Source organism: Aplidium turbinatum, chromosome 2 (genome assembly GCF_918807975.1).
Source record: "Aplidium turbinatum chromosome 2, kaAplTurb1.1, whole genome shotgun sequence".
Lineage (NCBI taxonomy): Eukaryota > Metazoa > Chordata > Ascidiacea > Aplousobranchia > Polyclinidae > Aplidium > Aplidium turbinatum.
Genome location: NC_137473.1, coordinates 27,988,274 through 28,011,200, shown reverse-complemented (window position 1 = coordinate 28,011,200; position 22,927 = coordinate 27,988,274). Strand labels below are relative to the sequence as shown.

General features: G+C 37.7%; 1 protein-coding gene across 1 annotated transcript in view; it reads left to right on the top strand.

Moving 5' to 3' along the window:
* Positions 1-22,927, top strand: part of LOC145788471 (uncharacterized) — a 259,392-nt gene that overhangs the window by 63,544 nt on the left and 172,921 nt on the right. Inside the window, exons 11-12 of the mRNA XM_082600235.1 lie at positions 4,680-4,805; positions 5,415-5,568. Of these exons, the coding sequence (XP_082456361.1) occupies positions 4,680-4,805; positions 5,415-5,568 (280 nt within the window). The remainder of the gene's footprint in view (positions 1-4,679; positions 4,806-5,414; positions 5,569-22,927) is intronic.

Here is a 22,927-nt window from a genome sequence, read left to right as displayed (position 1 = left end):
TGTCAATAAAAAACCGCAAAAAGTAAAAACATCTCAAAAAATGTCAATCAAGCACTAGCAGTAGCTGTAATCAAAATCTGCAAAATGTGACAAATCAGGCCGCATCTCCAGGTGGCCATGTTTACGATAACGACAAAATTCATTTTGCTTTGGTTTGAAACTTTTCCAGCAAAATAGTTGTTGTCTTGTACATTCCAAGTATTTCAGTCTTGATTTGTGACTAACTAGAGATGCAACCTGATTTGTCACGTTTTGTTCATTTTGAATAGGCCTACTGCTACTATTTAATTGAAACTTTAGAAGATTTTTCTTTACTTTTTGCTAACTTGTAATGATATATTTAAGCCTTTTTGTTGCCTTGGGAAAGCAGTTAAAAATGAGAAACAATAAGTTGACAAACGTTTAATCAAACTGTTAAAAAGCGATTAATAGTCTGACTGAAATTTTTAAAGGCATACTCAATGAAAATTTCAAACCGGAATTAAGCATTAAAATGAGTAAACTGAACATTCAAGAATACATTTCAAAAACAATTACCCAAAAAAATTGTTTTCAATGGAGCTGGCAAGGCTCAAAGTCCAGTGTTTCATTTATTTTCATTTTTTTCAAAATGACCAAAACGTGCAAACACTGCTCGAGAATACGTAATAAAAGACAGCAATAACAAAAGCCACGTTACCACATCTGATGTTTTGAGCAAACTGTCTGCTGTTTTGATGTTGAAATGCGCTGTTTTGATGTACATACATACATAGCCTACAGTCAAATCGCCCGCAGTAACAATTATTGCGTGATCGGTTGTTTGCTAGTCTTTTGTTACGTAGACTGTACAGTCGCACGCTTTGTTGCTCAGGCCCAATCTCATTTTGAAAGCTCTGACAAAAGCACGCGCACAATGGTGGTCAGACCGCAATGGGGCAAAATTTCATTGAAAATCGTTTTATGGTAGCATGTTAAACACAAAGAACGTGGAAAATCGCCGAGTCAGGTTTTTCCTTTAGTACCCCTTTAAATTCACTTGAATCAAGTAGAATTGAATCAATTTATGTAATTGTAATTATAATTGTTATCAAGACTTCTTGTTATTGTGCAATTGTAATTTCAAACAAATTTTATCCAAATTACTATTACAGTTACATTTAGGTGTAACTGCAACGTCAGCCCCAGTAGAAAGACTTTTGTCAATACCTGGTAACTTTTATCCCCCAAAAATGAACTTACTGGTACAGACAATTTTTGCAACCTAATCTTTATCAAATGCAATTCTATTACTGTCTTTCTTTGGTATTATCGTAAAAAAAATCATTGATAATAAGTATTAAAACATTTAGTTTTTCATGTAATTCATTGCATTTGAAAGGAATTATAATTGTAATTTGAAAATTTCCGAACAATGTAACTATAATAGAGAAGACATTAAAAAGGATAATTAATTATACATTATTTTTAGAAAATTTTGTTTAGACAGTTACCAAATGTTGGCAAAATCTGGAAAAGTCTGAACAGAATGTAACAAATCAGGCCGTATCTTTAGGTAGCCATACTCGGTACACGACATTTGGGCGAGCCCATCTGGGCGAAACCCTCTTGGGCAAGGCCATGTGGGCGACGGCCCGTGCAGGTGAAGGCTAAAGTAGGTGACGGTAGCGAAAGTTTAGCCGTTCGAAACGGTGGTGACCTGACCATGCTGAAGCGGCTCATCGGAGACTACAGACAGAACTGGGGATAGATTATCCATCCCTGTGGAAGTTCATCGACACATTTCACAAAATCGAAAAGTTACGTAATGTGGATTACGAAAAAAATGATCGCTGGATACGAACCACCAGCAAAACGAAGAAAATACAATGAAGACGATAACCGCATTATGCGCAACGTTGACCGATTTATTAGCAATGGACAGGATCCACCACAGACTATGTGGGACTTTTTAAGAGGCATAAGTCATAATTTTAACGTGGGCACTTAAAATAACATCATTTACAACAGTAATAGATTTGCTAACTGGTTTGCGTGTGGTTAGTACAACAAGGTCTGTCCTCTGCTACTGAACGTCAACTGATATTGTTTAATCCGAATGCTCTAGACGCTGCGTAGGCGCATCATTAGTTTATAGAACACATTGTGACTGACAACCATTACATTTTAATAGTAATAAAAGGTTTCTGCAGACTCTTAACCTCAGTTCTGGCTTCTCGGTGTTATGGGAATTGCTAATCATAAATAATTGTAGGATCCATGTAAAAGGATTCAACCAAACGTATAATAATCAATTACAAATCAACCAGGTTTGGTAACTACAAAAATTTATTGGTAGAGCTTTCGCCGCCGTAAAGGCGGCTGCATCAGTACTCTATAAAAGCACAAATAAAAAGCATTAAAAAAGAATTGTAAAAAATTATTAAAGTACAGGGTAACACTTCAAAAGGTAACGTTTGAACCATAAATAAATGATAATTTAAATTAAATGTAAACAAAGTCTAGGTTTGAAATAATTTTAAGCTGACTTGAAGCTTTCCGTTAACAATTTAAATGCTGTTGTAATACCAATCTTCCTTCTACTGTAACAGCTTAGCAACGTAAAAAAATAATAACATAAAAATGCAATGGAATAATGACGTCATAAAGTGAATTGTAGCATACAAAAATTTCAAGGAGGGGGAAAGCAACAAAAAGTAAGCAGGAAGTACGTTGAATAAAAGTATAATTAATCTTTCTTATTTAAACCGAATGGTTCAGTGGTGACTCTGTTATTTCGACGCCGGTATCCAAAAATTGACCCTACTTCTTATCCGATTACTACGATACACAATCTTTCAAACGTCCTTTTGACAAAATCTGAAATTGATCTATTAAACAAATGCAAAGAAATTTATTCTCACACGCGTCAGTTCAATCATATATTGCTAAAAATCGATTTCGATCAGCTAGAAGCTAGATCATCTTCAGTTAAGCTAAGCTGGAAGCAAACAGCACAAAATTCAAATGATGAAAGTGCAAAGAAATGAAAAAACGTTTTTCTCTAGCTACATTAAAGAATTAATGGAAAAAACTAACAATCAAAGACGAAATAAAAGGAAAATGGCACGAAAGAGTATGGTATAGAATTGTAAGGCCTACCATTATAAGCCTAACCAGAAGCACATTGTTCAACAATACGAAAAATATTGATTAAAATGACAAATTGTATAAAGACTGGGCTTAAACCAATAATGACGAAAAGAATTAACTACCGTACATCAAATTACCTAGAACTGTATCAACAGAGTTAGCTACATCAAGCGATATCGAAGTGGTAACCTAACAGCTCCCTGCACAAAAATTGTTTTACTGACTAAAATTACTGATTAAATTAACTTATGTTTAAACTAAGATAAATTCAAAATGCAGAACTGTAAAAACTAATTGTTACGTCATAAGTAAATGAATAGACTACAGCTAAGCACTTAAGCAGTCTCCAAAAAGTTGAAAAACGGAAGGGGTGACAGGGTTTATTTAACAAAAGGTGTGATCATTTTTTGAATATTAATTTTTGCTTTGGTAATTATTTGCCATTTGTTTTCATTAAATCACTGATTTACTCGACCTACCTGAGCAAAAACTATGCAAAATATAATGACTGAATTCTAGGTTTAACTTCTTATTATTTTTATCACGTCTATTTTAACTTGAAAATTACTGTATTCGTGACTAGAATTACTCGTAACGCTTGTGAGTAGTCTAAGTCCTCACCAAACCGCATGTCTTGCCTATAAATGCCAATTAGCGCAAACGCTTTTGTCAGAAACAACCACTGAAGCTCCAGGTAAGCAACTATCAAAGTTGCTTTCCCAGGTTCAAAAAATGTCAAAAAACGCCTTCGTTTTATCCAATCATCACTCGTTAACGGAAAGCTTCAAGTCAGCTTAAAATTATTTCAAACCTAGACTTTGTTTACATTTAATTTAAATTATCATTTATTTATGGTTCAAACGTTATCTTTTGAAGTGTTACCCTGTACTTTAATAATTTTTTACAATTCTTTTTTAATGCTTTATATTTGTGCTTTTATAGAGTACTGATGCAGCCGTCTTTACGGCGGCAAAAGCTCTACCAATAAATTTTTGTAGTTACCAAACCTGGTTGATTTTTTATTGATTACATTTTAAGACTTGAAGTGACACGAAATCAGAACTTTGCAGTGGTTGGCGGATGATTCTGCTGCCTGTCGCTTATACCGAAAAATGTTTCAACAGAATGCACCATCAGCATCGGTATTGCGACTGACAAGTTTCGATAACGCTTAGGGAGCGTTCATAACTGACGTCAACCACTTTTTGGCCATTCCTCTTGGCCTTCTTCGTTTGTCTCTTTTCTGAGGTGTTTGTTTTAAGCTTCACGATAAACCGTGACGCCGCAAAGCAACTAGATAAACTTATACCGTTTCGAACAGCTAAACTTTCGCTACCGTCGCCCACTTGGGTCGTCGCCCATATGGTCTCGCCCAAGAGGGTTTCGCCCAGATGGGCTTGCCCAGACGTCGTGTACTGGCTATGCTTGACCTAATTATGTAGACTAGAAGGTAGATATACTTACCTATGTGCTGTATATGCTCAATTGCTCAAGCCAAGCTTGTATTCAAGTTTTGTTGAATATAAACTCTGTAGTATAGAGACTTTCTTGATTTGGTTGTATTGCAGATCTTTCAACGCATCAAAGCAAGATCCATGCATCGATGATGATGAATGTGAACTTGGCACTAACAACTGCTTAGCGCCTTCACAAAGATGTGTCAATCAAGTTCCTTCATACATCTGTAAATGCGTGTAAGTAGTCTATTGTTAAAAATTTAAGAGTTTTATATTGTCACACGATATGAGTGTATATATAATTTTCAAAATATAGAAATGATGCTTTTAAGGTTCTAACAAAGGTATACCTGTTACTTGTTTACCAGAACATTTCTTTTCCATAGGAAGAAATAAAATGACAATGTTTTTTGTTCTCTTGGCACTTTTGCTAAAATAGTCGACAAGATGCTCCTTCTAAAAAAAATGCAATAACAAAATTAATTTCTCTAAAACACTAAAATAAGTCGTTAAAAGTTGTATGATATAATTATATCCATGTAGTAAACAGAGATCATTCTTACGTACTTAATTTACATTATCTTGGAATTTATTGCTTTTGTTTATTCAGCTTCTGTTACTTTACATAGCTAGGCTACTCGGTCAATCATTTGCACTTGACGTAATATTGACAGCGTGAGGAGACCACACTGAGACATTGTCATTCAACTACGGAAACTGACTAAAATAAAAACCAAATGGAAGTTTGACAGAGTGAAAAAGTTTTAAATAGTGGATAAACAAACACTTTGTGGTAGTTTGCTCACTTTTCAATTTGACGAAATGACGCCTTGTTATTTTTTGCAGCACTGGTTTTCAAGGTTTCAACGGGAGTTGTACAAACATCAACGAATGCATGAATATATCACTGAATGATTGTCATCCAGACAGTGCTCTATGTACCGATAATGATGGAAGCTACACTTGTGCTTGTATATCTGGCTACAGTGGAAATGGAACAGTGAGCTAAATGGCTTATATGTAACTTTTTCAGTGCTTTTATTTTTAACCATTGAGACCTACCATATACACAGGCTACGCCACCAAGCAAGCTTTAAGTTTGAGTAGATGCTGATTTGCTGCACTAGATAGTTTTTACAGTAGCATAACCAGTATAAGTTGCTAGTCTGAGTGAGGTAAAGACCTCATACTCAGTTGCTGAGCCTCAAGGAATGAAAAGATTAACCTTTGCCATAAATGAGAGTAGGGTGGCCAGTTCCTTTCTTTCGACTTTCTTGGCCAGTTATAAACCAAACCTAACTTCATAAATGGTAATCTTCTGCTTCTTGTACATATAGTATACCAATTGAAATGAGTTTTTAACCGTAAAAAAGCACAACATACTTGACTTGTGTTGTACTTCTAATGCAATAAGTATTTTTGGTCCTTTTAATGCATGGTGTCTACTTGAGCACCTGATAGACCAGGGGTGTGCAACGTGCGGCCCGCGGGCTAAATGAGGCCCGCGAAGAAAAATTGTGCGGCCCGCGAAGATGTGCCAATTTTGAATTGTGTGCAGCCCGCGAAACGTGTTTATAATTTAGTTTAGTCTGGTAGTCTAAGTGCGAACAATTCATTAGAGTAGATTATTGCAGGTTGTAAGATCGTATAGCGGTGCGGGTTAACTGATGTTAAAACACCCGATCTACACTGAGGTGATTCCACTCGAATTTGTCTGCTCGCATACCACCAACAAGCTGGGATGATTGTTCTATGTTGGAAAAACGCGCAATTGTCTTCGAAGCACTCAATTTGTCCTCGTCAGGTCGCGGTTTTTCTCTGGGGAAAATAACCGTGACTTTACGAATACGAAAACGTATAATAATAATAAACAGTTACAACAATATAGACATCATACGTTTGGTATGTTAAATTTCATAAGAGTTGTACGGCTGGTTAACAAATGAGACAAACTATGAATAAAATGAAAATCATATTTACCGGTTGTTGACAACCCTTTTTCCAGCATGCATTTACAAGGTGATACGCCTAAGCATTATATCACGACTTATTCAAATAGAATCATAGTTAACAAATACTCCAGAAAATCTAATATAACCTTTCTTAAATTACGATCAAGAGTTCATTTCAATAGCTCAGTTAACAAATACAGTAATCTATTTCTAAACTGCTAAACAATTCTATCCATTAACCCTATTTTAATACGACACGGGGTCAAATGAGGACGCCCCACTCTAGTAGTGAAATATTTCACAGAAGGAAATATGCTAGAAATGTGAAATTTCTTGACTTTTAGTTTTTATTCTTTTCGAATTTTTTAAACCTACCCCGGTCGTTTTTCCACCTTCCTGCCCTTCACAATAAGCATTTTGTCCCAGGTGGCTAGACATTTTCATGAAACTGCCTACATTACAGCAGTTAATTGTCGTGGGAAGTTTTTCTCCCGCTGTGTGATCCAATTATCCAATATATCGTTTTAGGACATTCGTTCTAATCCTACCCCGAGGCGTTGCTTCGACGCAAAAGCGTAAAATAGGATTGTGGGGTTTTAATTACAATCTTGTGTGTGTTCGAACAATGCCCTTAGAATTGCGACTGCTTTCCACATTTCGCTGCTTTCCAGATAGAATAAACAAGTCTTATTCCGTTACAGTAAGTCTGTCCCTGATATTTCGTCGATGCATTTCTACGTTGAATCAACGTAAAATGCTTGATCATTATTGTAACAATATGTTGCTTACTTTGATTGTAGCCTATCGCACAAACTACAAATCAAACATTACGATTTTTTCTTTTTATGTGCTCTACCCTTGTTCGACGACATTGCCGAAGTCATAAATACGCTTGTTTCTTAGAAGATGCTGAAGCCCAAATTTAATTATTTTTGATTTGACTCTTTTTGATGCATGTTGTATTCCCATAATCATAACAAAATTGCTCGATTATTTATTTCACAACGCCTTATCGTACCTTAGATTCTTGTAAGTATATTCACTTATATTTATCTCGTAGATCGTCGATACAATATAATATAACACCTGTCATGCTACATACATAACGTGTTTTGTCAGCACCATGGTGTAATGAATTCTAGGTCATTGATTTTCGTTATGAGTTCATAGCGTCCCTACAATGAAGAATGAGAGGTACTTCAAGCGGTCCCATCATTGCTAAAAATCATTATACGTTTCACATATTTGTGTAATCGGTTGTAACCGTCAAATTATGCCAATTTACTGTCATTCAACCTATTTAGACAAATATAGATGAGTTTATATCGGACAGAAAACAAAGTATCCTGGCTCATTTTAATTTCTTTGCGCAAAACTTATAAACTTTACAGCTATTCTACGTCATTTTGATGTCTCATGGCACTTTGTTATTTATGAGATGAAGAATATTTTGAATAAGACACAAAGCATTCCTGATTATTGCGGCAAACTCTTGAATTATGCAAAATCGTAATGATGAATTCCTCTAAAGGTGCGATATAGATTATTTGCAACACGTTGGCAGTATATTTAGCTCTGGGAGTACAATAAGCAACTGTCCAAATAAAACGACATCTACGATATGTTAGTATGCTAAAGACCAACGTTGCGTACAGGAGTAATGTAGAAATGCACATAATACCATGGCGATATTACAAGTCAGGTTACATCATTAGGCTATATGAAAAAAATATGCTGTATGGCCCAATTAATTTGATATTGAAAAGGCCAGCAGTAAAGTAATAAACTTCGGAGCATCACCGTAGGATTTAGAGGAAATTCGGACTATGAATATCAAAGCTAACACATTAGCGAAAATTTTATTCAAACGTTTCGAAAACTGCTGTTTTCATCGTCAGTCAAAAGTAAGAATGAAGCTATGTTTTTACAATGGCAAAATCGAGCGAAAAATGCGATACAGTAGTTGAGTCACCTCGGCTATCAAAGTCAGTCACTCAACAACGATTCAACATCTGCCAACGTTGCCTGACCAGGAGGAGGAGCGAAGGTCGGTGGTTGTTGCCCAAAGAAGTAGAGTGAAAGTTGTTTGGAGTACCATCAATAAGAGGAAGACAAAACTCTGCTAATGTGGTGCACAGTTTACCAGGAGTAAAGCGCGATTATCAATATGCAACGACGTCGTATAATGCATGGCGTTTCTTATTTATAGCAGAGATGATCTACATCATTGTTTCAAGCGCCAGCACATGTATACGAGAGAGGCTATCGCGAATATCGGAGGCTCAACGAACATCTTGGCATGCTTCACATTTTCAGCAAACTGATGCCACGGAACTAGAAGCATTCATTGGATAGTGGTATATTACAGGACTACTCAAGCGAACATTTCACCGAATTAACATTTCTTTTCCCATTTATATGGACATCCTATATTTAGTGGGACAATGTCGTTGAACCGATTCATATTTCTGTCTGCAAATATTCGTTTTGATGATAAAAGCACAAGGGCCAATCGCTGGCAAAATGACCGATTTACAGCAATCAGAGAACTTTTCCAACATTTTATTGGAAATTGAGAAAAGATTTTAATACCAGAAGACTTCCTTTCGCTGGATGAGACTTTGTTTCCATCCAGCGTTGGTGTGTTCCTCAGGCAATAAGCTTCAGGCAAAAAATAAGCCTGCTAAATATGATTTGTTGCTAAGAAGCATAAATAGTGCGCGTATGTCATTCACCTATACCGCCATAACTTATGCGGGTAAGCCAGTAAGTGTACCAGGACCACACTATCTGACTTCCACTATGGAATATGTGGAAACGTTGGTACACAATTTGGACAGAGTTTCTTCGCTTCAAGGACGAAACATATCCCTTGATCGCTTTTACACTTCACTTGATTAGGCAGAATGGCTTTGGAACAAAAACATAACTTTAGTTGGAAAATGGCAAAGCAATAGAAAAGGGGTTAGGGAGTTAAAATCTCTCACTGATTGGGAAGCCATCAGTACCAAAATTTACTGGGAGGAGTCGAGAAACCACATTACCGTTACGTTGTACGCAGTCAAACCAAAATCTACCGGTAAACGCAATGTTCTGGTCTTGTCAACTATGCAGCCAATCCTTGGAGTAACCAAAGATGACGGAAAGAAAAAACCTGCAATCATCAAGCTCTACGATTTTACCAAGGGTGGGACTGATGTCGTCGACCAGAAGATGGCATATTATAGCGTCAAGCCGAAGTCAGAAAAATGGACTGTGTCTGCATTTTCTTACACTTTAGACGTTGCGCGGGTCAATGCGATGACAATTAGTTACTTGAACTGCGAGTTGTCCTTTACACAAGCCAAGGGAGATGAAAGTTTTGTGGAGGGGTGGCAGCTAGCCATGTCATTAGTCAAACCACACATGTCTAGACGATTGGATGATGTACCTATTCTACGTGGGTCACTCCGCCATACAATGTCAACATTTTTGGGACGAAACCATAGATTAACAGCAAACTCAAATTTGCTAATACCAGTGGTTTTCATAATGAAATAGCGGGCTATCATAAGATTTGTTCTTATCATGTTATCGTTGATTATGGAATTAGATATTTTAATCACAGTATTTGGTCATCACCGTTTTATGAAAAAGCGGGGTATTTTTCTATCTATAAATTGATCGAAATATTACTTATAAAGCTGTGCGGTTCAATTTCATTACCATTATACTTGACGATGCTAATTTACTACGCTTGCAATACGGTCTGTTTTGTACAATATTTCGCACAAGTCATATTTTTTTTGTGACTGGAATTTCTTGTCTTCGAAGAATTTTGATAAGTCAGTTTTTCTCAATGCAATGACGAGCTGCATGTCTTCATTTTCAATAAACAGTGCCTGGATAACATTATGTGTTTCCATTTTCGCTGATAGGCATTACTTTCACAGATCAAATGTTTGTACTATTTCAACGTCTGACGACAGTGAACCGCTGTAAAGCGGCCGATATTTCCTGCGAAAGTTTTGCATAACAAAAAAGCATTCATTCAAGAGGAATGCAATTTGAAACAAACGCATGACTTTCTTAGGTTGTATCGCAACACCGCTGAACGTTGTATCGACATAAGCAAAGTATCTATAAGCTGTTAGCACTCGCAATGACACGATAGGACATATCAAGCTGTGCTTATTTCTCTACGATGAGAATTGGGTCAGGACAAGAACGGTAAACCAGACTTGACCTTTCGCTGCTTGATATTTGAGCAAACAAATTATATGGTAGATTATAAATATTAATGCAATTTCTTTGTAATGTAAAAACGTCCAAAAATGCCTTATATTTATGAGGAAAAGTAAATTTTTGTTTAGTTTAGCATTACTCCATGTTATAATTAAAAAATATGCGTTCGAACGGTCAATTTTGAAGCTGTTTTCGGGAAATTAGAATAAAAACCGACTTTCTATCGTTTTTTCATCTCAAACACTTTATTTCAATAATTTTGTGGGGTAAAATTTAATTTCTATACGCACAATACACATGGCTATTATCTTGCAAAATATTTTAGCTCTGTGATTTTCATAACTCCCGTTATTAGCGATTAATTAGCACGGGGCTAAAATAGCCCGTGTCGAACTTTCCGCGTACGAAAACAGCTCGTTTTTAAGATAGGGTTAATACGTGTGAAATTGACGCAAAGGAATGTTCGCGTAGTAGATGAGCTATCATTGCTGAATTTGAGAAATAACGCGAAGTTCTTCTATTTAAAGCCATGAATTAGAAAAAAGGCTATTCCTGATGCTGAATTTAAAAACGTTACAGTTGCATAAAAAGGCCGTTCGTTGACGTTAATGCTGAGTATTTCACAATACAACGAATCTTTAAGAAATTGACACAAACAAATACGTTTACAAACAAGCGAACCCATTTAGCATAGAATCAACGTCAAATTGTGCTATGCCAACGTATACACAGATGTAATCTCACAATAATTAATCAACTGGAAGGAATCCGACAACACAGGCTATTTTCGATGCGTTGAAAGTTAAAAATAACACTATTTCAGAAATATGGGCGCCACTATATGACTAAAGGAGGCATAGACTCCTTTTTAGTCTGAAAACTGTCAGAATCTAAGATAGTTAATAGACTTGTTTTTTCCGGACGCTACAGACAAAGGGAGAATTTAAATGTTTTTTCTGTAATCCAACAGACAACCAAATTTCCAGATAGGAAAGTTTTGATTTCGCTTGCACAACTTTTATATTCACAAAGGTGATGTTACATCCTCCCCCTTAAAATGCTAACGATGGATGAGATACATTTTACAAACACACAAACATCACTACTTCTATGTTACACTACTACAAACAAGTGTCCTTTACATACACAGTACATAATTAGGCCTACGTATGTGCATACAACTCATTTAGTGTCTTTCGTTGTAAGCATGCTACCAAACATAATGTCGATCATTGTTCTTTTACTATGTCAGTAATGTCATCTTCTTTCGAGGCGATCCCATCTGCTTCCTGGATGAGGCACGGTTTTGCTATAGGCCGTTGAATACTTCCCGACTGCGTGAGAACTTCTACAATTCGAACGACTCCTTTTTTGTCAGGAAAGGATCTGGTAACGCGACCCATTCTCGATCTTCCACGAGGAACATTGTTGTCAACAACAAGAACGATATCGTCTTGGTGAAGGTTAAGTTTCACGTCTGGCCACTTTTGGCGTAAGGCAATGGTTGGAAGGTACTCGCGAGACCACCTTTTTCAAAATTGATCTGCCAGGTATTGGACTTGTCTCCAACGACGCCTTATGTAATCTTTTTGGTTAAACAAGCCTGGCGGCAAATTGCTTTCTGGTCTCAGTAATAACAAGTGATTTGGCGTAAGAATCTCGTCGGCGGTTGGATCAATAACAACGGGAACTAAAGGACGAGAATTAAGAATTTTCTCAACTTCAAGGAATAGGGTGTGCAAAACATCATCTGTAAGGATTTGTGACTTTAACAAGGCATTAAAAATTTGGCCGATTGAACGAATCATCCTTTCCCAAGCTCCCCCCATATGGCTAGCTGTTGGTGGGTTAAAATTCCATTTTATTTATTCTTGTTGAAAGAACGTTCCTATATTTTCTTGATTAAGAACTTGAAGAGATTCTCGCAAAATTCTCTCGGCTCCAACAAAGTTGCTACCGTTGTCGGAAAACACTTCTTTGGGTTTACCTCTGCGGCTGACAAAACGGCGAAAAGCGTTGATGAAGGAATCGGTAGAAAGATCATGAGCAACTTCAACATGGACGGCTCTCATGGTAAGGCATGAAAAGACACACCCGTAACGCTTTTCTAAACTGCGTGCACGTTTAGTATAGAATGGACCAAAATAATCTATTCCTACATGTGAGAAAGGAGGCTCATCCGGTTTCAGGCGAGCAGGAGGAAGAGCTGACATAGGTTGCTGAGAACCAAGTGCGCTACGTTTGCGACACAGAACACACTTACTAATTTCTTTTCTGACAGCAGCTCCACCTTTTATGATCCAAAAACGTTGGCGAAGCGATCATGTATGGGACATACCAGAACCAGGACATGGTGGTTTCGAATGAACAAAGTTGTCAAATGATGTTGATGGGGCAATATTGCTGGGTGTGTGGATTCGAAAAGTATCGGTGCATTTTTCTAACCGTCTACCAACTCGAAGAACACCACTCATCAGGCATGGACTCAACTTCGAAACACATCGAAGATTCGGAAGACTCTTTACTTCCCTTTTGAGTGCTGTGCTAGAAGAAGAAGAATTCTTAAGAATTACAAACACAGGCGAAAAGACTTGCTTCTGTACATAAGACATGAGACGTAACTCAGCGATGTACAGTTCATCAGCAGTAAGACGTCCTGGAGTTACAGAAGACCTGTCTTGGACAAACTTGCAAAACCGTTTTAGCCATGCTGTGGCCTTTTTTAAACGGCGCAAGGTCGAAAAATAACTAATTAGATTGTCTACGGCTACTGTCTGACTTACCTGAACTACAGAGACAATATTAGGCTCAAGAGGCTGAAAATCTAAAGGAAGAGACTCAAAATTTACTTCTGAAGCGGGAATAGAAGGCCAGAAGTTTTCCACAAGGCCAGAAGGCCAGAAGTCTTCTGTTTTCCACAAGAACTTCGTAGCTTTTAGCCATCGAGACTTCAACAACTGAATTACAGATAGGCCGCGAGATGCATCGTCGGCTGGATTGATATGAGAATTGACGTGCCTCCATTGGGAAGGCGTAGTTTGTCGATGAATTTTTGCCAAACGGTTTGACACTAAGGTCCTAAATTGTTTGTTTTCATTATTAATACTCCTTCTTACCGCACTAGAGTCAGTCCAAAAGATTGACTGACATTTTGAATAATCAAGTTGAGAATGAAGCCACTTGTCGGCTTTAACTGCCAACACCGCTGCTACAAGTTCCAGTCTTGGAATACTTTCTGATTTGGGTGGTGTAACTTTAGCTTTGCCACACACAAAGGAACAATGAATAGATACCGTATCGTCGGCCAGGCGCAAGTAAGATACAAACCCGTAACCTTGAACAGAAGCATCCGAAAAGTGATGAAGTTGATGACTAACAACTTTACCAAAGTTAAGAGGTTTAAAACAACGAAACAAATTCAACTCGCCAAGATCATGCAGTTGCTTAAACCATGTTTGCCACTCGAGCACATCTGAATTCCGCAGTTGATCATCCCAGCCAAGTTTTTGCTGAATGATGTTTTGCTGCAGAATTCTAGCAGTCAGCACGACTGGAGCAATGAATCCCAATGGGTCATACAGAGAATTAACAGCAGATAGAATGGAACGTCTCGTAAACGTTTTCAACTCAAAATTGTCTGAAATCTGAAACGCAAACTGGTCATTGGAAACGTTCCAAGAAACACCTAGCACACGTTCCTTCAACGGACTGTTGAGATAACATTCATAACAGATTTCGCTCTATCATTTTCAGGAATAGTTTTAAGAACTTCCTGACTCGTTGAAATCCATTTTGTAAGGTTAAAGCCACCAATTTGAAGCAACTCTCTAAGCTGTTTGACTAAAAGAACAGCGTCATCTAAACTACAGAACTAACAGACGTTAGACAATCGTCTACATAAAAATCATTTTTAACAACATCACATGTAGCAGAGTTGAAGTTTGAACCGAACTCTTGTTCAGTTTGCCTCAGGCAGAAGGTCGCACAACAAGGCGAAGATGTAGCACCAAAGATGTGTACCAGCATACGATGGCTGACGGGAGGTTTAGAAAGATCTCCTCCAGGCCACCAAAGAAAACGAAATGCATCTTTGTCATGTTCTTTTATTTTAACTTGATGAAACATCGCTTCTACATCTGCTACCAAGGCAATTGGCTCTCTGCGAAAGCGCGTCAATACACTAACAAGGCTATTTACAAGATCAGGGCCTTGCAGCAAGGCGTCATTTAAAGCTACCCCTCTGTGCTGAGCAGCGCAGTCAAATACTATTCTGACTTTGTCTGGTTTGCGGGGATGAATTACTGGATGATGTGGCAAGTACCAAACACGTTTTTGCCCTCGTTCATCATCACTATTTGATTCGTTTACAACCTCTGCATGGTTGTTTTTTAGATACTCCTGCATTTTTTACGCATATTTTTGCTTCAATTGATCGTCACGTTCAAAGCGTTTCTTCAAAGAATTTAAGCGCTTTGTTGCCATCAAGCGACTATTTTCAGGCAAACTTACGTCCTTCCGCCAGGGTAGCGGTGCATAATAGTGACCATCAGTGCGTGCCACCTCTTCACGCAGCACTTTAAGAACATGTCTGTCTTGCACAGACGATGGAAAAGGAAGCTCTTCCGGTTTGAAATCTTCAAACCAAGACTGTTGGATCGCATTGTCTAACTTTTCATCTGAATGAATGAAATTAGATAGAATGTTGTTTTGATTTTTTGATGATCCCAAAAGTGACCAACCTAAGGGTGTTTTTATTGCACTGGGATCACAATTGTTTCCTTCTCTCTGCTCTAAAACTTTATGAGCCTTTAAAACAAGTTTTAACTTCCTTCCCATTAGCCCTTGCTTTAATAGGAACGACGTTAAAGAAACTTTTATGACCTAACACTGAATCGGAAGAAACAGAAGTTGAAAGCAACTTACCTGTGTTGACTCGAGTGACATCAGGAGACGCTTTACTAGAGACGTAGTGCATCAAAGAATGGTGATGACCTTTGCAACCCTTTTCGGTACATGTACTCTCAAACCTACAATCTAAAGTGGCATGTTTATTGAAACAATTAAAACAACGCCTCTCTTTGTTTAGAAAATCTCGGCTAGCCTGAAAAGAAATTTTGGAAAACTCATTACACTTATAAAGTATATGATTTCCAGAGCAAAAGAAACACTGGCGACCGGCAAATCGCTGTCTTTGTCGTGTTTTGCCTTCAAAGGATTGTGACGCACGATTACCACGGGTGGCTGAAACCTTAGCACAAGTTCGCTGACTGCCGATTTTTTGTCCACTACGACCAAAAGAATTTACGTGGCGCTTAGAACTTTCGCTTTCAATTTTAGTAGGATAAGCATTTAAAAGTTTTGCTTCATCTTCTACGAATTCGACGAAGTCCCGAAAGGTAGAAGCCCTTTGTTGTCTGCATTGAATTTTTGCGTACTTTCTCTTCCAAGAATTGTTTATACACGGCGGTAACTTGTCAGCAAGATCATCTAAGTAAGAGTTTAATTCCTAAGAATGTCCATGGCTATCTAAGGTTTCGTAACACTTTCTCAAAGCTGTGGAGAAGCTATGCATTGCTTCTTTGTCGAGATGTTTGATTGCAGAGATTTTAAGCAACTGTCGTTTAAAAGATTCTGCTATGACGCGCGGCTGCCCAAACAAGTCATGCAAAATTGTTAACGCTTTACTGTAGCCTTCTTCAGGCGTTTTAAGTGAAGGACAGTGACTAATGGAGTTATGCGCTTTGCCAGTTGTGTATAGAAGTAAGTAACTCAGTTTTTTGCTGGGGCTTATATCTGCGCAATTTATAGTTTCTTCGAAATGACGGAGTTAGGATCCCCTGAAAATTTGGGGCATTCATATTTTGGCATATTCATGCCAGCGCTAATGGCAGTAACTATTCCTGCTAGAATAGCAGAGTCGTTCTTCATAGAAAATTGTTCGTTAATTTTAACATTTGGCAAGGAAAGGTTCTGTGCTGGAACACCGGGGTTAGGCACATCGGCATTAAAGCTAGAACACCCAGGATTTATATGACAAGAACTGGAACGAAACATTGCTGAATGTACCTTGTTTGGGTTGAGATGGTCGAAGGATTGAGATCGAATGTTTCGCAGAGAACCTTCTTGGGAGTTGACCTCCCAGACCTCGGCTTCTAACCGGGCTGCTTCCAAAATGCGACGGTCTTCAGCGGCGGCTCGTTCGGCCTTCAACTTAGCTTCCCTTTCTTCTTCCAGACGACGTTGTTGATTGTGTTTTACTGCCAATTGCCCAAGTTCCAACTTGGCTTGCAGCGTCTTTTGTTTAGAACTCCTGCAAGACCTCGAAGTCGTCGTCATATGGCTACCGGTTTTAGAGCCATTTTTGGAACGTTGCAAAACACGAATTATATCAATAGAAGGAGTATGACCACTCTCATGTTCACCATCCTGCTCTTGCAACCAGCCTTCAACTAGAGTCAAGAATTCGTCTTTACCACGAGAATAGTCATCTTTACTAAAAGTACAAGATTCCAGAAGTGGTTTATCAGCAGACATGTCAACACAAAGTGCCATAAGAGAACTGAACAAATTATCTAAATCAGGAAGACGAGCTCGTACCGTTTTTGCGCAATGGGGAGTCTTCATAAGGTTATTGATTTCAAGATAGAAATCATTTAAATTATTAACAGCAGTTTCAATAGTTTCACAGGCCATTTTGCTATAAAATTTCCCACTTCTTAACATTCAAAGAGTTTTAAGAAAGTAGAAAAAGCGATATAACAATACTAAGTAAACTTCTTCAAGAGATCAACGAGAACTGCCAATCGTTATTCGAACAATGACAAACGAGTCGCAACTCTGCGACCAGAAAATTTCTTATTAAAAGAAATAATTCTGTACACTACCGGTTTAAACTTACGACCGGATCAATCGGTTGATACCTCCGTCAACCGAGAAAAACTTTCAATGTAAGATCGTATAGCGGTGCGGGTTGACTGATGTTAAAACACCCGATCTACACTGAGGTGATTCTACTCGAATTTGTCTGCTCGCATACCACCAACAAGCTGGGATGATTGTTCTATGTTGGAAAAACGCGCAATTGTCTTCGAAGCACTCAATTTGTCCTCGTCAGGTCGCGGTTTTTCTCTGGGGAAAATAACCGTGACTTTACGAATACGAAAACGTATAATAATAATAAACAGTTACAACAATATAGACATCATACGTTTGGTATGTTAAATTTCATAAGAGTTGTACGGCTGGTTAACAAATGAGACAAACTATGAATAAAATGAAAATCATATTTACCGGTTGTTGACAACCCTTTTTCCAGCATGCATTTACAAGGTGATACGCCTAAGCATTATATCACGACTTATTCAAATAGAATCATAGTTAACAAATACTCCAGAAAATCTAATATAACCTTTCTTAAATTACGATCAAGAGTTCATTTCAATAGCTCAGTTAACAAATACAGTAATCTATTTCTAAACTGCTAAACAATTCTATCCATTAATACGTGTGAAATTGACGCAAAGGAATGTTCGCGTAGTAGATGAGCTATCATTGCTGAATTTGAGAAATAACGCGAAGTTCTTCTATTTAAAGCCATGAATTAGAAAAAAGGCTATTCCTGATGCTGAATTTAAAAACGTTACAGTTGCATAAAAAGGCCGTTCGTTGACGTTAATGCTGAGTATTTCACAATACAACGAATCTTTAAGAAATTGACACAAACAAATACGTTTACAAACAAGCGAACCCATTTAGCATAGAATCAACGTCAAACTGTGCTATGCCAACGTATACACAGATGTAATCTCACAATAATTAATCAACTGGAAGGAATCCGACAACACAGGCTATTTTCGATGCGTTGAAAGTTAAAAATAACACTATTTCAGAAATATGGGCGCCACTATATGACTAAAGGAGGCATAGACTCCTTTTTAGTCTGAAAACTGTCAGAATCTAAGATAGTTAATAGACTTGTTTTTTCCCGACGCTACAGACAAAGGGAGAATTTAAATGTTGTTTCTGTAATCCAACAGACAACCAAATTTCCAGATAGGAAAGTTTTGATTTCGCTTGCACAACTTTTATATTCACAAAGGTGATGTTACACAGGTTACATTTCGCACCTTCTGTTAACCATTTTAGAAATCTCCCACCAGCCACCGCTAATCCGATTGTATTAAATTATTTGGAACGTCAGTAGATCAGTGGCTCAGAATTGCACAGGAAACAGCTCAAACTATAAAACCGTATTCTGACGGTAATTTTGTGAAGCAGTGTCTTATCGATGTCGCAGAAGAAATGTGCTCTAAAATGAAGAGTGAGTTCGATAAAATAAGTCTGTCACGGTGGACGATAGCGAGGCGTATCGATAATCTTGCTTGTGATATTAGTGACGCTCTCAGGGATAAGGAGAAGAACTTTGTTTCATGGAGTTTTGCGATCGATGAAAGTACGGACCAGAAAGACACAACACAGATGGCCATATATGTAAAAAGGAGTGGACAAAGACTTGAACGAAACGGAAGAGCTTCTGTCACTACAGTCAATAAAGGACACGACAACTGGTGCTGACATCTTTACTGAAATAATTAATGCTTTTGAGAAGCTAGAACTGGACTTGTCCAGCTTATGCGGAATCGTAACTGATGGTGCTTGATCCATGTCCGGAACTGGCATTGAATTCATAGGTCTCTTGAAGTCTGCCTTAAAGGAGAGAAAAATCGATGATGACATAGCAATTTTTCATTGTATTATTCAGCAGCAAAATTTGTGCGCAAAATCCTTGAAGTTCAAACACGTCTTGAGCCCGCGGTTATTAAGGCAGTAATTTCATTCGAGCACGAGAGCTCAACCATCGTCAGTTTCAAAAGTTTCTGGATAGTCTCAACACGACACATAAAGATGTAGGCTACTGTACTTTTTCGAGTTGCGTTGGTTAAGAAAAGGATGCATGTTGCGACGATTTTACAAACTGTGGAAAGAAGTCGTGAATTTTTTGAAACTTAAAGGATACCCAATAGCTGAAATGGATGACAAAAAGTGAATATGCGATCCAGCTTTCTTGGTTGACATAACTACGCACCTGAATGATCTCAATACAAGACTGCAGCAAAAAAATCAGTTTATGCAAATCAAATGTATGGTCACATAGCCTAAAAGGCTTTATAAACAAATTACGACTTTGGAAAGCCCATATACAGACAGGAAATCTTTTCCACTTTCCAACTTTGAGAGACTATGGAATGCATCCTGAGGAGAAAACTGAACTTGCGAACCAATTTGAAAATTTTTTGTAGGAATTTTTGGCTCGTTTCAAGGACTTCAAATCTTATTCTCTTCGCCATTCAACACAGACATTGACAAAGCACCAGCTGATATCCAACAAACTGATTGATCTTCAAGAGAAAACAGATTTGAAAGCAAAGTATTTAAAAATGAATCTTGGCGATTCTTACCGAAAACTTCTCAACCAAGATGACATTCCATATTTGAAAAAATTCATGGCTTCAAAAATGGCTCTTTTTGGCTCAACGTATTTGTGCGAACAATTTTTTTATAAAACCGAAGAAGTCGTCCGGAAAAGAATCCAGCTGCAAGTTTCTCACTGAACTCGTTTAAAGTCAGTGTGACAATAAATTCGAATAGCAGTTTTCTTCAGAAATTTATGCGTCTTAACTTATTATTTCTTCAAAGAGATAAGGTCCCCTAATAATGCCATAAGAATAACACGAATAACAGAAAAACTAATTTTTTGTCATCGCAACTCCTAGAAAGCATATGTTAAATAAACGTGCGGCCCGCGGTTTCACCCAGACATTTATATCTGGCCCTCCTGTAATAAAGGTTGCACACCCCTGTGATAGACTATAACATCAATACACTTGCATAGACATAGCATTTGCACTCGTTGCTAACTTGAAGTGCCGGTTTACTTGTGTCCGCAGTTATACATTGCTAGAAGAAATATGTAGATTTTCACCTGAATAGCCTACTATCTAGGGAATGTAAATACGTAGGTACGTTTCTCTGCGTTTTTCAGCAAAACTTGAACAAAACTCAGCAAATTAAAGGTGCACCGCAACGAAAATATATGGCTTTTATATTCGCAGACCTTTATGAAATGAAAATCTCTGTCTGATAATGAATTGGGTCAAGGCCTGTCTAAACTTGTCTCATCAAGGTGTAACCGTTTGCTGGTGTTGCAGTATAACTGTAACGACACTTCGGACTGAAAAGTACAAACCCAACAATGATACAAGAATGATTACGAGTAAATTATACGGCGGGACACATATCACATGAGGTGTAAACAACAAGAGTGTCAGTACAGTTACAGTGCAAAGTTAAATTTATCTTACAATTTTCATTTTCTGGATATTGCAGATTTAAGTAATTCCTGACAATTCTTTGGTTCCAGAAAAACATCTTTACGGTGTATTGTGACGTAAGTCTATCAGTCAGCAGTAGTTTTTGCGCCGTTTGTTTTTGGGTGTGTATCAATTACAAAAAATTGGCTTTGTAGTAACGCTATCAGCTGCAAACTGCATCTAAAATACTACGGTACTTCAAAATTTGAAGGTAAAAAAATCCTCTATTGAGTAAGAAATAGCTTGCCACAAAATGCATGTCTAACAAATTAGAAAAAAAGTGCTAAATAGTGACTTGCAAATCTAGTTGACAACTTAAACAAGCCATTTTAATCATTGAGACATGAACATGCATTTTTACATATCAATAATCTCCAATTTTGCAGAATGAAAAAGTCAAAACTTTTATGAACAGTTTTTTTTTTGTATGACAATAGCAATCAGCTTAAAAAAAAAGCATTTTTGGCAAGATTTGATATCTTTCTAAATGTATTCATTTTTTGTATTGTCGACTATGAGTTTGTTACACAGGTCTTTCGTCATTTCAGTAAATGTTCAGTTCAGCAGGCCATGGCCCTAAAAAGGATTGTAGTCTGTAAACATCTCTCTCTAGAGCAGTTCACTGCTCATAATCATGGGAAAAATCAAGGACTATTGTTGAAGGGTACCGTTCCACAATTGACGGCATGCCTTTAAGTGTCATGCCAAAGACACAGCCACACGTTCTTGACTGGTGTCCCAGTAAACCAATAATTGATCGATAGACAAACAATCAATTATTAGATCCCAAACTATCTTCTTCACTTCAAGGTCTCCCATTCTTTCAAAAAAATTCCTCATTGACTGAAAGCAAGACGCTTATTTGTGCCTGCCACTCACCATGTTCTTGACGAAGCTGACAAACAAAACATATCTGTGGCTAATTGAGCAAACCATAATTGGAAATTTAAATGGAAGTCAAGCACCACCAGACTCCGTTTGTTCATTCTCGATGTCGACACCTGTATCATTGACCTGTCTCAACAATAACAGGCGTGGCTGTGCTTCAACAATGTTTGTATGAATGTTGGGCTTTTCCACTCAACCATTGAAATGACATTTTTCTCTTGTGAATGTGGTGCTGAGAAACAAACCGCATCGTCAAGGATTGTGGCATTTTCAACCCACCTAATAAAGTGGAAAATCTACATATATTGTATGTTAAAACAAAACTAGCTGCTTCAGTAGCCTTCCAGCGTAATCTGGAAACATCTTAAACTTGGGATGGTAAAAGGATAGACCCTCGGACAAGAAGTTCAGAGAAAGAAGTTTGTGGTAGTGTCAAGGTGTTTGTTTGTATATTGGGTATTGACAATGTATACTAAAAGTCCAAAAAAGTAATTCACTTTAATATCTAGGCTACTAAGATAGTCATAAATAGCACACAACTGATTATAAATGAGTTTTTACTAGTGCAAAACTGAGTTTTAACTACTGTTAAGATGAGTTGGAGCCTGCCGAACTGAAAATTTACAGAAATGACAAAAGACCTTATCAAGTTACCAAGTCAGCTTTTACCCCGTTAGAGTTGCTTTTTACGACAAAGCTCAGCAAGTTCGATACTATTAAGAATTGGAACATTATCTACTTGTGTGGAAGACATCACTGTGGCAGTGACCACTGCCAATAAGCAGGTGTACAATACTGTGCTGATAAGTAGACAATGACTATGGCTGTTGTTAGCAAAATGTCAGCCCTCGCTCCCCAGCTGGAGCCTAACAGATGTTTCAATAGCACAGTGTGTGATGACAGTTTCTTGCGCAATGATGATCAA